This window comes from Lactuca saligna, chromosome 7 (genome assembly GCF_052625555.1).
Source record: "Lactuca saligna cultivar CGN05327 chromosome 7, ASM5262555v1, whole genome shotgun sequence".
Lineage (NCBI taxonomy): Eukaryota > Viridiplantae > Streptophyta > Magnoliopsida > Asterales > Asteraceae > Lactuca > Lactuca saligna.
In genome coordinates this window covers 61,104,646-61,120,778 of record NC_136423.1, presented here as the reverse complement: position 1 = coordinate 61,120,778, position 16,133 = coordinate 61,104,646, and the positions used below count along the sequence as shown (strand labels likewise).

Here is a 16,133-nt window from a genome sequence, read left to right as displayed (position 1 = left end):
TAAATTATTTATAATATAAAAATTTGTTTTAAATATAGTTTTTCTATTTAACAAATGTGAAATAGCATATAATTTGAATTAATAATATATAAGTAATTAATTTAGTTATAATTTTATATTATTTTTTTAAGTTTTTAAAAAAATATAAATATAGAAATAAAAATTCAAATTAATAATATACAAATAATTATTTTAGTTAGAGTTTTATGATAGTTTTTATAAAGTTTTTATAAAAAAGTATATTCATAAAAGTTAGAAGTCGTTTTTGGACAACATATATATAAGTTTATATATGAAAAAAGATATTAGAAATTGTACTTTTTGTATGGTTGGGATGGCTTATGTTTCATTATCATATTAATGGCAATTTGCAAGTGGCAATCTCTTTTGCAGACTTCTTGGCTAATCTACCCATATATCTGGTCCAATTACCCTCTCTTCTCTGTTTCTGGCTATCTTAATTTCTCTTTTTTTCTCCTAAAAAATATGATAATAACGAACACTCAAGCAATGCAAGATGCGGCACTCGCTTTTCTCGTATTCTGCATTGGATTACAGTTAGTAGGATGCTTTTTACACCCAGAATCTCCTCCAGGCAAGTCTCTCTCTCTCTCTCTCTCTCTCTCTCTCTCTCTCTCTCTCTCTCTCTCTCTCTCTCTCTCTCTCTCACACACACACACACACAGAGTCAGGATCCGGAAATGGATCGAAAATTATGCATACTTACTTAATGACTTATGATAAAGTATTGTGATTCATGCGTGTGCAGATGAAACCTACCTTGGGTTGACATACGAAGCCACAGATTTCTCTCCAGAACAAGAATACGATTACATCATTGTTGGAGGAGGGACAGCAGGTTGCCCGTTAGCTGCCACTTTATCTGAAAAGTATTCGGTACTTCTTCTTGAGCGAGGTGGTGTAGCCAATTTAGATCCGAATATTTTATACGAAAATAACTCCTTAACAACCCTACTAACTGCAAATAACAAAGATTCACCTGCTCAAAACTTCATCTCCGAAGATGGTGTACTAAATACAAGAGGGAGAGTATTGGGAGGTACTAGTATGATAAATTTTGGATTCTACTCGAGAGCCGATGACTTTTTCTACAAAAATTCAGGTATAGAATGGGACACCAGTGCTGTCGAAAGAGCCTATGAGTGGGTAGAAGATAGTATCGTAACTCGTCCAAATCAATTAGGTAGGTGGCAAGCTTCCACGTTGAATGCGTTACTAGAATCAGGAGTTGATCCTGCAAACGGGTTCACCCTCGACCACCTTCAAGGCACCAAGATTAGTGGTTCGACATTTGATGATTCTGGAAGACGACATGGAGCAGTTGAGCTCCTCAATAAAGCAAACCCTGAAAACTTAAAAGTGGTAGTCCATGCAACAGTTGATCGGATCATCTTCTCCACCTCTAAATCTTTAGGTAACAAAATTTTCACGTGTTCGTCTTATATATTACTGATCTAGTAAAACTAAGTAAATATTTGCTTTGCTTTAATGATGAATAGCGGCTACTGGCGTGACATACCATGATTCAAAGGGGACGAATCATGAAGTCCATGTAAGAAAAAACGGAGAAGTGATTTTGAGTGCTGGAGCTCTCGGAAGTCCACAACTTTTGCTAGTAAGTGGTCTTGGGCCAGTTTCATATCTTTCGTCTTTGAATATTCCAGTTGTTAGCGATCATCCGTTTGTGGGGCAGTTTATGGCTGATAATCCACGCACAGGAGTTAATCTTTTGGTCCCAGTCGTATTACCTGATGTAGGAGTAAGGGTGGTTGGGATATCAAAAAGTGGCCCATATATCGAGTCTTCTGTAGTCCCTCGACTTACAACTTCGATAAACTTTATACCATTCTTGGGTTCACTTCCACCTTTAATTAACTTAAGTATAGTGATTATTGGTGGAAAGGTTACAAGACCGTTGTCAACTGGCTCACTACATCTAATATCACCATTTGATGTGGACGTTAGCCCAAGTGTTCGTTTTAATTACTACTCTCACACCGAAGATATACTACAATGTGGTAACGCAGTTGAAGTACTTCGGAATTTTTTGCAAACTCGGACGATGGAAGAATACAAGTTTAGTGACATCTTTGGTGGAAAGGATTTCAAATATCTTGGGCCATCATTACCTGAAGATCCAACTGATATGGACTCCATTGCGACTTTCTGTCGTGAATCATTGTCTACGTTTTGGCATATCCATGGTGGATGCTTGGTTAACAAGGTGGTTGATAGTCATTTGAAAGTTATCGGAGTTGATTCTTTACGAGTGGTTGATGCTTCAACGTTCTTCAACTCACCGGGAACAAATCCACAGGCTACACTTATGATGTTAGGTCGATACATTGGTGTGAATATACTTAATGAGAGAGCAGCAAATGACATACATTCTTGATCTCCATATAATTAAAGATGGTGTTGTGTTTAATTAATTTATGTTGCAAAAGAATCTGTGTAATATTGTAGTTTTTATATATTTGGACACCCTTCATCTATAGTCTAGAACACTTCCAATGTATTATTCTTTTGTATTATCCAGCCCATGTATTTTTTGTTGGCCTTATCCATGTATTAATAGTTTAAATTGTTTCGATTAATGAGATCGAAGGGACTTATGAAAAATATATACACACTAGTACAAAACCTATTTAATAGTGCCATAGTTTTTTTTTTTTTTTTTTTTTTTTTTTTTTTTTTTTTTTTATTATTAATGCAGTGATAGCATTAAACGGCATCATTAAATTGTTTAATTTCGCATTAATAAATTATGAAATCGCACCATCAAATATATTTGTTGATGTAGTTTCTATAAAACTGCATTAACAATCATTTACTAGTGCGTTTGCATTAGAATCACATTATCAAACAATAAGTTCCCTCCGAATATTTGGTTCCTGGCGGTGTTTCTTGAAGGTTTGTGATTATTGGATACACTCCAAGTATGAATAAGAAACATAAAACTAATCTAAGCAAAATAATCAACATAAAGTAAATAATTAATAGATAAGTTATTCAAATTGTTCATTTCACAAAGAAGAGAGATTTTGTCTTCACCAAGAAGACGAGTTTATCATAAAGACGATTGAACAAAGCCACAATAAAAAAACTATCACGACCAAAAGCACCGCAACATTTGAGTTTTCCCTAATGTTGTGTGTGTGTATATATATATATATATATATATATATATATATATATATATATATATATATATATATATATATATATATATATATATATATATATATATATATATCCCATGATTGACAAGATTGTATCTAATCTATATTAAGAACCGATCTTATCATAAAGATATCGGATCCATGATCTATTCTATAATTATCTATATCATTAACTAATATTCATAGACTTACAATCGAATAACTATACTTTTAAGTTAACGCTGATAAACTATATATGTTGGCGCTAACAATGTGCAGATGTTGACGCTAATAGATTAGTGTGTCATGTGTTTGACTCATCAGATCATAAGGTGTTACCTTACAATATCCCTTTATCTGATGATGTCAAAACTAAACCACTTCTGATATATAAGCGGAATGCAGAAGACTTTTGGCTTGTCCTCCCCCTGAGAATAATAATGATATCTTGATTCTTGTAGTTTTAACAAATGCTCCCCCTACGAAGATAAATGACTCATCAAACACATATGAATTACATCAGACGATGGACAAATAGATAATGAGCTTGAGCTGAGCTGAGAAAGTTGACATCATCTTGACTCGACTCCCCATTAGAATGTGCTTTTCTGTAGTTCTAGTAGCAAGATTTCTTCAGCAAGATTCAGTTTTACCATTATTCTCTCCCCCTTTTGACATCAACAGCTAACTTCAAATAGAATAGAGTTTCAACTTGTAGGCTAGTAAGATTGTGATGTCTCCTGACAGTGTGGGATTAAGCTACCATTCACTGACATAGTATTTTGAGATCATCAATGTGGTGTTATACGCTGAATCATAAATCACTTTTATTAGAAGAAAAAATGACAAGAGTGGATAGGTGCATGTAATACATCACGGATAATGATATACCCATCGGCACAGACTTTCGAACTTTTATCAGTATGTGGTTTTACACAATGAATCATCAAGTTCTATTAAGAAGATGAAGGAGGGAATGGATTGTTTTAGTCACACGTAGGTGAAATCAACATGAATCATTAACATTTTAAGTCATCAACAAAAGGTGGTTTAAACTTATGTGTCATAGAGTAAGTTCCAATATCAAAGATTCACCATTAATTCATAATGGTACCATGTCATGCCTGTAACATCCAGACTTCGACATATATTATTTATTTAAGTATTTGGGAAGGACTATTAAGAGACTCGACGAGTTGGTGCTACAACTCGTCGAGTAGGGTCGTGATATGCCATGTGGATTAATGATCTACTCGACGATTCCGAAAAGCCGACTCGTCAAGTAGACGCTGTGAAGAGAAACCATAAATCCCTGTGTTTGGGGCCTATTTAAGGGCACTTGTAGCCTCATTTGTGGCTCACCTTCACTGAGAGTAAACCCTAATCGGCCATTAAGCTTAGAGAGAGAGTTTTTAGCTAACTTTGAGTGTTTGGTGCATCTTTTGAAGAGAAGGGAAGGATTCCAAGCCAATGGACGAGAAGGAGCTGTTAGATCCGTGGTTATTTCACTTTAGAGCTGCTGGGAAAGGTAAAGCTTGCACCTTTCTTATTTTGTTAAGTAGATCTCATGATTTTGGGAGTTTAGGACTTTTATCCATCTAATATGAGAACCTTGAGTGTTTTGAGTTCATATAGAGGTTTGGACTTCAGATCTGGACCATGTGAGGTCCCCAAAGTCCAAAAGCCCCTGATTTATTCAGCCATAATAATGTTCTTGAGTGAAAACCCCTTATTAAGGTATGTTTTTGGCATTTCAATCCCTAAGTGTCATGCATGGACGTAAAGCTTGTGACTTTACGTGATAAACGAGCCTTAAGAGCGTAGATTTAGAGTTTGGGAAGGTTTTCTGCCTTGAAACCGTCTGAATGAGAAAAAAGTCTGAATGGACTCACCGAGTCGAGGAGTCGACTCGATGAGTCGGTTAGGGTTTGTCCCAATGAACTGGCTATGCTATAAATCGGCGATTTAGGGGTTAACTCGACGAGCTGAACCTTCACGAAGATTCCAAGGGACGACTGGACTCAACGAGTCACATGAGTGCACTCGGCGAGTTAGGTCAAACTTGGACTGTTGACTCGAGTTGACTTCTGTTGACCTTAGGGTTGGCCAACATGAGTAATGGGGCCATGGAGGGGTAAAGTGGTCTTTTAACCATTCCAAGACTTTGAGAGAAAGAGAGAACAACCTTGGTGTGATTGAGTACGAATAGAGTATTAATTAGAGATGGTTATCCAATGTATTAGGCGGAGGCTAGTTCGAGATTTCCGAGCACGAGAATTGTACTTACTAGCTTACGAGGTGAGTCTTATCACTATACTTACCATGAGTGGTATCCTTGTGTGACTGAGATGCCTTATGTGCTTATTTGTGTTATTGTGCTAGTTTGCATGTTGTTCTTGTGATTTATGCTTATCATTGTGAACTTATTGAGTTAGGGCTGGAGGGTCCTCCCGAGTAGTGGGACCAGAGGGTCTCCATTAGAACACATTGACCAGAGGGTGGTATTGAGTTAGCCTCGAGTGGCTAATGTGATATGTGTGGTATTTTGGGGAACTTACTAAGCTTTATGTTTACCGTATTATGTGTTATGTGTTTCAGGTACTTCTACGGATCATGGGAAGGAACCGGCCTGATTGTACACACATAAGCGATCGAGTTGTGATTTAGAGGATCCTAGAGTTTTGAAATATGAACAGTTTTTGATATGTGATTTGATGATTTGACATTATGACATTTTGGATTTATTGAGACAAATATGTTTTTAAATTGAAAAAAATTTGGTTTGAAATTTCACGTTGTTACAATACCTCAAACAAGGAAGTCAGGAACATGAACAACCCTTTTTCACTTAAGGACCTGACAAGTATCTCTTACGTTGATGACTATGCCATCAGCGTAAACCATATGGTTATGCTCAACGTTTGTGCATAACATGAGACTTAATGAATATGACAAACATACTTCCGTGGACAGAGTCAGGTAGATATGATTAAATTAAAATAAACACCCTATCCTTTTTATCATTTTTGTTATTTGGACCAGGAGATCTCACTTTGAGAATTTAGACAGTGCTAAACAGTCAGCATGATAGGGTGACTCAATGTTCTCATTAGATGGTCCTACTGATGAGAAAGTTGCATACTAGTCTCAAAATTGTCACCATTAGATTCATTTTTATATAAATGGTACAAGATAAGAAAACAAGAAAATAGTTGAAACAGGGAAATATCTCACCCTTTTTTAGAAAGGTGAGAATGGCTCATTTCATCAAATCTTTGGAATTGGATGGTCATTAATACACTTCCAATGTTTCGAGATATCTACCCTTGAAATTTTAGCTATAAAAGAGAACAAAAATGATCAACCATATCACACAATAACACAATTCACAATATATAACAAGTGATCAAGCCTTCTATTATTGAAGCTTCACATGGTGATTTGAAGCGTCATTAGGAACAAGAGAGAAGTAGTGATTAGTCTTTGTAAACAAAGAGTTAGTTGACTTGAATCCATAAAACCATTGTGTCCTTAAGATCAACACGAGGGCATTTGAGGTTTTATCGGATTATGAGTCAGTAGATGAAGACAAGACTTACTGCATTGATGGTTGCTCTTTTCATCCATAACAGTGAGTGAAGGAGAAAGAGGGTATCCTCAAGAGGAAAAGGATAGGATGCCACTATTTTTCTAAATTCCAAGAGCATTGAGACACTTCAAGACAGCTCCAGTCCTTAAAAATTCTGAAGCAATAAGATGCAGATAAATCATAGATAGGCTTGAAAGAAAACACATGTAAATACTAAATGTAAGATTTTGCATTCATAATAAATATGTACTTGTTTGCTTTTGAGTTTTTTTGATAAGATTGAAAATAGTTAATTAACGATTAAGCCATAGAACGCATGCCAAGATCTGCAATTAATTTATTCAAAGTCTTTTCATCCAATGCCTCGGTGAAGATGTCAGCTAGTTAACCAGTGGATGGAATATATAACAATTCCACTTTTCCCTTTTGAACTATGTTTGTGATGAAATGATGAAGAATGTTGATGTGCTTGGTCTTGGAATTCTGCAATGGATCAACCATATCACACAATAACACAATTCATAATATATAACAAGTGATGAAGCCTTTTATTATTGAAGTGCCATATGGTGATTTCAAGCTTCATCGGGAGCAAGAGAGAAGTAGAGATTAGTCTTTGTAACCAACGAGTTAATTGAATTGAATCTATAAAACCATTGTGTCCTCAAGATCAAGATGAGGGAATTTGATCTTTTATCGGATTATGAGTCAGCAGATTAAAAAGAAGACTTATTGCATTAATGGTTGCTCTTTGCATCCATAACAGTGAGTGAAGGAGAAAGACGGTATCCACAAGATGAAAAGGACACGATGCCACTCTTTTTCTCAATTACAAGAGCATTGAGATCCTTCAAGACAACTCCAATGCTTACAAATTCTAAAGCAAGAAGATGCAGATAAATCTTAGATAGGCTTGAAAAAAAATACATGTAAATACTAAATGTAAGATTTTGCATTCATAATAAAATATATACTTGTTTGTTTTTGAGTTTTTCATAAGATTGAAACACCGTTAATTAACAATTAAGCCATATGAAGCCTGCCATGATATACACTAATTTTTTCAAACTCTTTTAATCTAATGTCTTGGTAAAGATGTCAGTTAGTTGATCATTTGATGGAATATAGAGCAATTTCATTTTTCCCTTTTGAACTATATCCCAGATGAAATGATGACGAATGTTGATGTGCTTAGTCTTGGAATGTTGCATTGGATTTCGTATCATCTGAATAGCACTGGTGTTGTCACAGAAGATGGGTGGTTAGAGAAATTTAGACCATAATCCAAGAGCTGTTCAATATCCATAGAATCTGAGCACAACATCTTCCAATGCCAACATATTCAGCCTCAATGGTAGAACAAGCCATTGATGTGTGCTTTTTGCTGGACCAACTTACTAATCTATTTCCGAGCATTTGAGCTCCTTGAAGTGGTTTTATCGTCAATGACACACCCTCCATTATCAGAATTAGTGTATCCCAACTGCTTGAACTCAAAGTCACAAGGATGTCATAACCCAAGATTGGGTGTATGTTTTAAGTACCAGAAGATCCTTTTGACAGCATGAAGATGAGATCCATTAGGACTAGCCTGATAGCGAGCACACAATATTCTAGCAAATATAATATTAGGGCAAATGGCTATAAGATAGAGTAGAGAGCCTATCATTCCTCGAAACAGAGTTGCATTCACATCAGTGACACTTGGATCAACACCAATAGATGATGATGAAGACATCATAGTTTTTGCTGGTTTGCAATTAGGGAAACCATAATTCTTCAGCATATTTGTAATGCATGCAGCTTAAAAAATAAATATACCATCACTTAGTTATTTGACCTGTAAATCTAAAAAGAAATTTAGTACACCCATCATGCCCATCTCGAATTTCTTGGCCATGACCTCTGAAAATTCTCTACTTAACTTTTCACGAGTGCACCCAAAAATGATATCATGCACATACACTTGAGCCAGAATGATATAAGATCCTGACTGCTTTATGAACAGAGTATTATCAATATTTCCTCATTTGTATCCACTTGAAAGAAGATCGCTTGACAACATGCCATACAATGCCCTAAGAGCCTACTTTAAGCCATAAACAACTTTACGAAGAGGATACACATGATCTAGAAATCTTCATTTTTAAACCTTGGAGGTTATTTTAGCAAAACTTCTTCTTGAAGATCTCCATGTAAAAAGGCAGTCTTGACATCCATTTGGTAAACTTTGAAGTTTTTGAAGGAGGTAAAGGCTAGAAACATACGAATGGCTTCAAGTCTTGCAATTGGAGCAAATGTCTAATCATAGTCCAACCCTTCAAGTTAACAAATCCCTTGAGCTACAAGCCAAGATTTGTTCCGTATGAAGATTCCATCTTCATCCATTTTATATCTAAAAACCCAGCAAGTTCCAATGATGGTCTTTCCTTGAGGTTTGGGATTAAGAGTCCACACCCGATGACGTTGGAATTCATTTAGTTCATCCTGCATAACATTAATCCAGTCAGCTTGTTTCAAGGCATCATCAATATTCTTTGGTTCGATCATCGAGAGGAAATTTACAAACATCTAGCAATTTTTGCTGACTATGCTGCGAGTGAGAATTCTAGAATTTATATTTCCAATGATTTGAGATTCAGGATGATTTTAAAGATTTCTAGGATTTGATCTTTCATTTGTATCAATATGGGTAGAGACTTCCTGATTTGATGAATTAGCTTCTTCATAGATAACAGATGATCTTCAGAGATAGGTTGAGAACTGATTAATTGATCAACATTGAGAACAATGGGATCAACATCATTTGGCAAGGGCTTAGGAATGGGGTCTGAAGGACGGTAAGCAAGTTCATTTAGAATTGACGAGGGGTTATCAACTCGATCATGAATAAACGAGTCCTCATCAAATGTGACCTGAATTGTTTCTTCAACAATTTTCCTTGAAAGATTAAATTTTCCAAAAGCCTTGGATGCGCTGGAGTATCCTATAAACACTCCCTCATCAGCTTTAGCCTAAAACTTCAAATGCTAATCTCTTTGATTGAAGATGTAACAAACACATCCAAACACATGAAAATAAGAGATGTTTGCTTTTCTTCATTTCAATAGCTCATAGACCGTTTTCCCATGACATTTGACAATAATAGTCCAGTTTGGGGTAAAACATGTTGTGTTGACGTCTTCAACCCAAAATGACAATGAAAGACCAACTTCAACAACCATAGTTCTTACAGCTTCAATAAAATTTATGTTTCTTCTTCATACAATACCATTTTGTTGGGAAGTTCTAACTACCGAAAAGTTCTCAGAGATTCCTAAGACTTACCAAAAATCTTCCAGAGAAGAGTTTCTGAATTCAGTTCCACACTACGTAATTACCTTATTTGTGATCATAGAGTACTTTCCGTAGCTTAAATAAAGCAATGATTTTATCAGCGGTATGACTCTTCTTTCTTAAAAAAAAAAAAAAAAACTACCCCTTTAAACTTTGAAAATTCATCCGCAATGACAAGAGTATATTTCTTCCCAACTCTTGACTTGATCGGAATTTATCCAAAAAGGTCCATATAAAGGAGATCAAGAGGTTCGATGAATGAAGAACAAGACTTTGGATTGAACGAAGACTTGGTTTTTGTAATAACTGTCAAAATTTGAGATATTTCTAGATTTAGATAAACTTAGTTGCACATATAGGCAAAACACATACTAGAATTTGTAACTAGAAGCTAAGTTATAACCTACTAGAAACTTGGAAACAAGTAGAATTGAAGGATAGTGTACTTAGATTTTACATTGATACATGACTTATATAGTTACTTTAACTGTAACAACTATTCAAATTCAGGTCATTCCTTGACTAGAACACCTTTTCATGAATCATATACACACATCATACACTTGACCTAGAAGTAGAAATTAGGTCAAAGTCTCATAGAAACTTAAGGCATAGCTAAAAACTAGGACAAGTATACTTAATTCCTAAATTTTGCCTGAATCTTGGAATCACTGCATAGAATACCATAAACCAATAAAAATAAATTGCGAACATTATTTCTAATTTAAATAAGAGTGATAAAACTCTAAAATAGTTTGAAGTCTCAAAATTCAAGTGATTTTGATATCTAAAGATTTACAAACTATCAAAAACCCTAAATACCCTAAAAACCTAAATTTATAAAATTTAACCTCTAAAATTCAATTAAAAGAACCTAAAAAATATCAATTTAAAATAATTAAAATTAGGAAACTATAACCAAGGAAATAAATTTTAAGTCATTACCAATTACCCTTAATTTATGAGCCAAAAATCAATGTCTTATGGATAAAAGCTAGGTTAAGTTATATATTTTATAAAACTTTGATATTTTTTATATAAAAGATTTAAATATTATAAAGAGAAAAGATTAAGAGAGGGTGTTATACCTCAAAATTTTAGATTTATCCCTTCTCATATATATATATATATATATATATATATATATATATATATATATATATATATACCACTCTCATTCTCGAACACAAACACGTCTCTCTTCTTTCTCTCTCTAGAAAACTCTCTCTACGTTCTCTCTAATTTTTTTTCTCCATACACCACAACCACATCCTCTTAAACACGAAATAATGGAGATTCATAAGGATTTTTGAAGCCACAAATAAATTGAAGGTAAAGAACATACATCTCTTGAATATCCATAATAATATTTACAATTTTTTAGCATTTTTCTCTTCTATCTTGATGTTATAAGGCATTCTTTTTTGCTTGTAAACAATATTTGATTTTAATTCTTGTAGATTCTCACCAAAACATGTTAAGATAATGATTTAAACCATCCATGTGCATTTTACTTCAAACACTGACTTCTACTTCTTCATCTTCTTCAAACTTGTTTTCTTTTTGTTAAAATGGTTTTTAATACATCATGGATGTGTTTTCAAACCATTCATGTATGATAAACAAGGTTTATTGTCCATGATCTTAGTGCGAAAATCTATTCTAAGGATTAAAACATCAAACTCAAGTTAAGAGTTTTTGAGAAACAAAATTTTGTTCATAAATGCATGTATTCATTTTGATAAGTTTTAATCTTTTGATCTCTGGAAACATGACTAGAATATAAGTTTATCATGATATACTTAAAATATTTAAAATGATTTACTCAAACTAATGATAAAACTCACTTTTTTAACCAAGCATCATGCATTCAATCTACCAGATTTCTTTGCCTGACTTTGAACTGCCATATCTCACTCACTTCTCAACCAGAATTCGATATTCTTCTTTTGAAATATAATATTTTGAGTTATCTTTCAAACCCATTTGACCTCAATGAAAATTCTAGTATTTCAATGTTTAACAATTTTTACAAAATTGCTACTTAAACAACACCTTTTTTTGTGAATACTAGTTTTGTATTGCATGTTCAAAGAACTTATTCCTCACTAAAAATCCTTCAAAAAAATATTTTAAACTCCTAACATCATAAAATCAAAGGTACAAAAATACCTTGATTCAAAAGTCTTTGGAACATGTTGCAAAAATTCTCAAAGTGACATCAATAACTTTTACCAAAATCACAAAAACCAAGTTTTCTCTATAATATATTGAGCCTTTAGGAATGTTTTTCGACATCTAAAATAAGAAAACAATTTTTCACTGTTATTAAATTGTATGCAGATGCATTCTGGAAATTTTCAGCTTAATATATATAACGCTCGTGTTATTAGTCTAGGCATTAATGATGATGTAATAGTCTAGGTCAACCTTCGTAACTTGTTTTGAAGTAATATAGATGTATTATTTGAGTATTATGTACTTACACTTAATTATCATGATTAAATAAATTAAGGATAAAAATAAGCATCGAAAATAAATGTTGGATAAACCCGATGAAGGAAGTTGTAGTGGTTGAAATAAACATTTCAGAGATATAAAGAATACTGAAATCCGAGTTATAATGAAGAAGTTATGACCTGTCGAAGTTTTGCGGCAGAACCGACACTACGTTCTGTGACGTAAAAAGTGAGTTTATGATAAAGTGCTTTTTTTCCTTAGCAATCTAGATGAAAGTTCTGGTACACGTTAAACCGAGAGCATGCATAAAAAGAATGTCCAAATCTAACTTCGTATGAGTAAGTTATGAATTTTCTAAGACTTTGTATAACAATATGCAGCCGGCAATTCGAATTAAAGATCGAGCAATTTTTAGCCGAAACAACCTAAATGAAAATCGAAGATCTTGTTAATAGTAGTTTAACGGTAAAAAGACAGATGAAAATGAACATAGGATAAAGAAGTTATGAAATTTTAATGGACTTTTCCTGTCCCGACCTGTAAAAATATAACTTTATAAATAAATTCAAAATTAGCCGACGGAGTCTAAACGAAAGTTGTAGAGAATAATTTCACCTACGCGTGGATATAAAGAACGTCAAAAATAGAGCTTGTATGCGAAAGATATGAATTTATGAAGATTCAGGCACAAGCTTCGAGGCTGGAAGAACAACCAGCGTACCAAGTGGTACACTTAGCAGTATTTTTGTACACCCAGCATAGAAGGTATGTACGCCCATCATACTTATATGTACACGGTCCATAAGTGGCGACGCCGCCTACTCCTCTGCATGGTGCACACGTGTTCGTAGCTTTAACGCACCCGAGATGATCCCTTCCTACACCCGACATACTCGATGTACACCTAGCGTAATGGTTGGCGAAGTAGTACGCCCTACGTACCAGGATATTATGCCCAACGTAATTTGAGGGATCGACCTCCTATAAATAGCATGGCAAGCCAGCCGAGTTATGTTACAAAATTTTACATCCTTCCACCCTCTACTTTCTTTTTACATACACTAAATACCCCCAAGCCTAGAATACCTTCCTAGCATCATAAGAAAGCCCCGGAGAGCCCAAAAACCCCGAGAAAAAGAGTTTTCGAGTCAAAACTCTTCCCGCATGAAGCCCGGTTTTGACCAAACATCACAGTTTCATCGAAAAAATTGTTTTAAGGGACGAAGTGCTATCCAATCACCATCAAATAAAGTGAGTGTGTAGTCGTTTTCATCTTACACATAGATATGAAGTATTTTCTATAAAATACGTGCTATGTGTACAAATATTGTTTCTTTATTTGATATGGATGTTGAATGAAGTTTTTATACATGTTTAGAATGATTTAAACTACATTATGTATTTTTATCTACAAATATGTTGGATATAACATGGGTAGATGAAATATTTGATGTGTGTTAAGATGATGAGAGGTCTCGATGTTGTTGTTGTTCCAGTCATCTAGCGAAGTATAGATGACGACCACAAACCTTTCTAGACAGTCCAGTGGAACGCTGGCAGGCTTGCAACCTGTAGGTGTTTGTGAACGATGTGTTCACCGGTGTACTCCATCCCCCTCATGGTTGCCTTACGGAAATATATGGCTAAGGAATTCCCTTAGCAGTAAAGTCCATCCTGATGATGATCCTTAGGCTAGGTCCCTTGTGATAAGTGTTTAGGAACATAAAGTGATGATAACGGGAATGGGTAATCAGGGTTATTGTTGGTTGATGCAATTAATAAATATATTACTAGTTAATGAAATTAATAAACTTATTATTTGTGAGTTGAAAACCCTAAATGCTCACCAGGCTCCCAAACCTGACCCACTCAGCTTTCTATATTACAGGTAATGGACCTAGAGCATAGTTGGATAATGACGAGGGATTTTCGGATTATAGGCCAGCAGATAACTTTTCTAAGGCCTATATGGTACATTATATGCTTTTGGTTTATATCGATATGGACATCCTGAGTTTTGTAATAAAATGAAAATACATTTCTTTAAGAAATGCTTTAATAAATATTTTTATCATATTTTGTTTTGGGGACAAATTCTGCATATTTTATTGGAGAGATTACTCTACTTTTATTTTAAAAGCATAAACTAAATAGGTCTTTTTTGGCCGAGAAATTAGGGATGTCATAGTTGGTATCAAAGAATTAGTTTAAGTGAACTAGGAATTTGTAGGATTTCTAGACTTAAACTTAGAATATGCTAAGTGATGATTGTGAGATAAGTTTCATCCATATTTTAGACACGAGCACTAGTATATTTTAGGAAACATGCCTAAAATGCTTTTATGTGCTAAATGCTATATTTTGCCATATATGATATTATTTGTTTGGATCTATGGTCTGTTGCCGACCAGATCTAGAAACCTTATGTGTTCAAGATTCTAAGTGTGTGACTACGATATTAGAACTAACATGTAACGTTTTGGAGTGATAAGGAGACTTTACATATCTATCATGAATAAAGATCTAAATTCGCATGATTTGGTGTATAGATCAAAAGGGCAAGAACTCGAAGTGGAGGTGGAAATGAAAATAGAAATCTGCAACCTCAACCCCAAGTGATGGAACAGGTGCCTATAGCAGAAGTTGCACCAGATCCAATCATAGTGGTTGGAATACAAGCCATGATGGTTGAACAAATGGAGGAAATGAGACAATTATTGTTGAATAACAGGAGTGAAACTTCAATTCTTGTTGAACAACCTGAATTAAATGACGATCAGCCAGAGGAAGGAGATTACAGTAGATCTGTTGGTCAAGCTGAGTCGCTTGTGGTTAGGAGGAATAAGCAAGAGGATGGAGTCGAGAGAAATGGATGCAAGTACAAAGATTTTATGACTTGCAAGCCATTGACTTTCACTAGAAAAGAAGATCTCGTGGGAGTAACGGATTGGATCTCGGTGATGGAATTAGCCTTTATGACACGTGGTTTCCAAGGCAAGTTACAAACCATATTTGCAGCGTGTCAGTTCAGAGGTGGCGTTGTTTGCTGGTTGAACACTCTGGGAAGACCCTAAGCCCTAATGAGTCACTGCAACTAAGTTGGGCAGAGTTCTTGGTGCAATTTAAGCGCAAGTACTGCTCGGCCCAAAATATGCTTGAGCTAGATAACCAATTTCCGATTTTAAAGAAAGGAAGTATGTCCATTGATGAATATACCAATAAATTTACAGACAAAATGTAGTTTGCTTTGCGTATTGTCCCAGATGAGCTGACAATACGCAAAGGGACTTCCATGGGAGTATACGGTGCCACTGCATCAGGCATTTACTCTGGAGGTAGCTATCTGGGCTGCCAAGTCTGTTGAAGATATGATCAATGGAAAAGCCGCCAACAAGGTTGAAGTTGGCGAGCAGAGAAAGTTTGAAGGAACTTCAGGTTCCAACAACAAGAGCAAGTTCTCGAAGTCCGGTTAAATGAAATTTGGAGGAGGAGCTGAAGCGAAGTGGTGTGAGAAGTACAAGAAGAAGCACACTGGGAAATGTGATGCAGAAGTCACTTGTTACAAA

General features: G+C 34.9%; 1 protein-coding gene across 1 annotated transcript; it reads left to right on the top strand.

Moving 5' to 3' along the window:
• The first annotated feature begins 334 nt into the window (after window positions 1-334).
• LOC145005364 (sinalpyl alcohol oxidase Nec3-like) lies at window positions 335-2,618 on the top strand. Its single transcript, XM_078964444.1, has 3 exons — window positions 335-595; window positions 770-1,435; window positions 1,521-2,618. The coding sequence occupies exons 1-3, from the start codon at window positions 361-363 to the stop codon at window positions 2,414-2,416; spliced, it is 1,797 nt and encodes a 598-aa protein (XP_078820570.1). The 5' UTR covers window positions 335-360; the 3' UTR covers window positions 2,417-2,618.
• The last annotated feature ends 13,515 nt before the right edge of the window (window positions 2,619-16,133 follow it).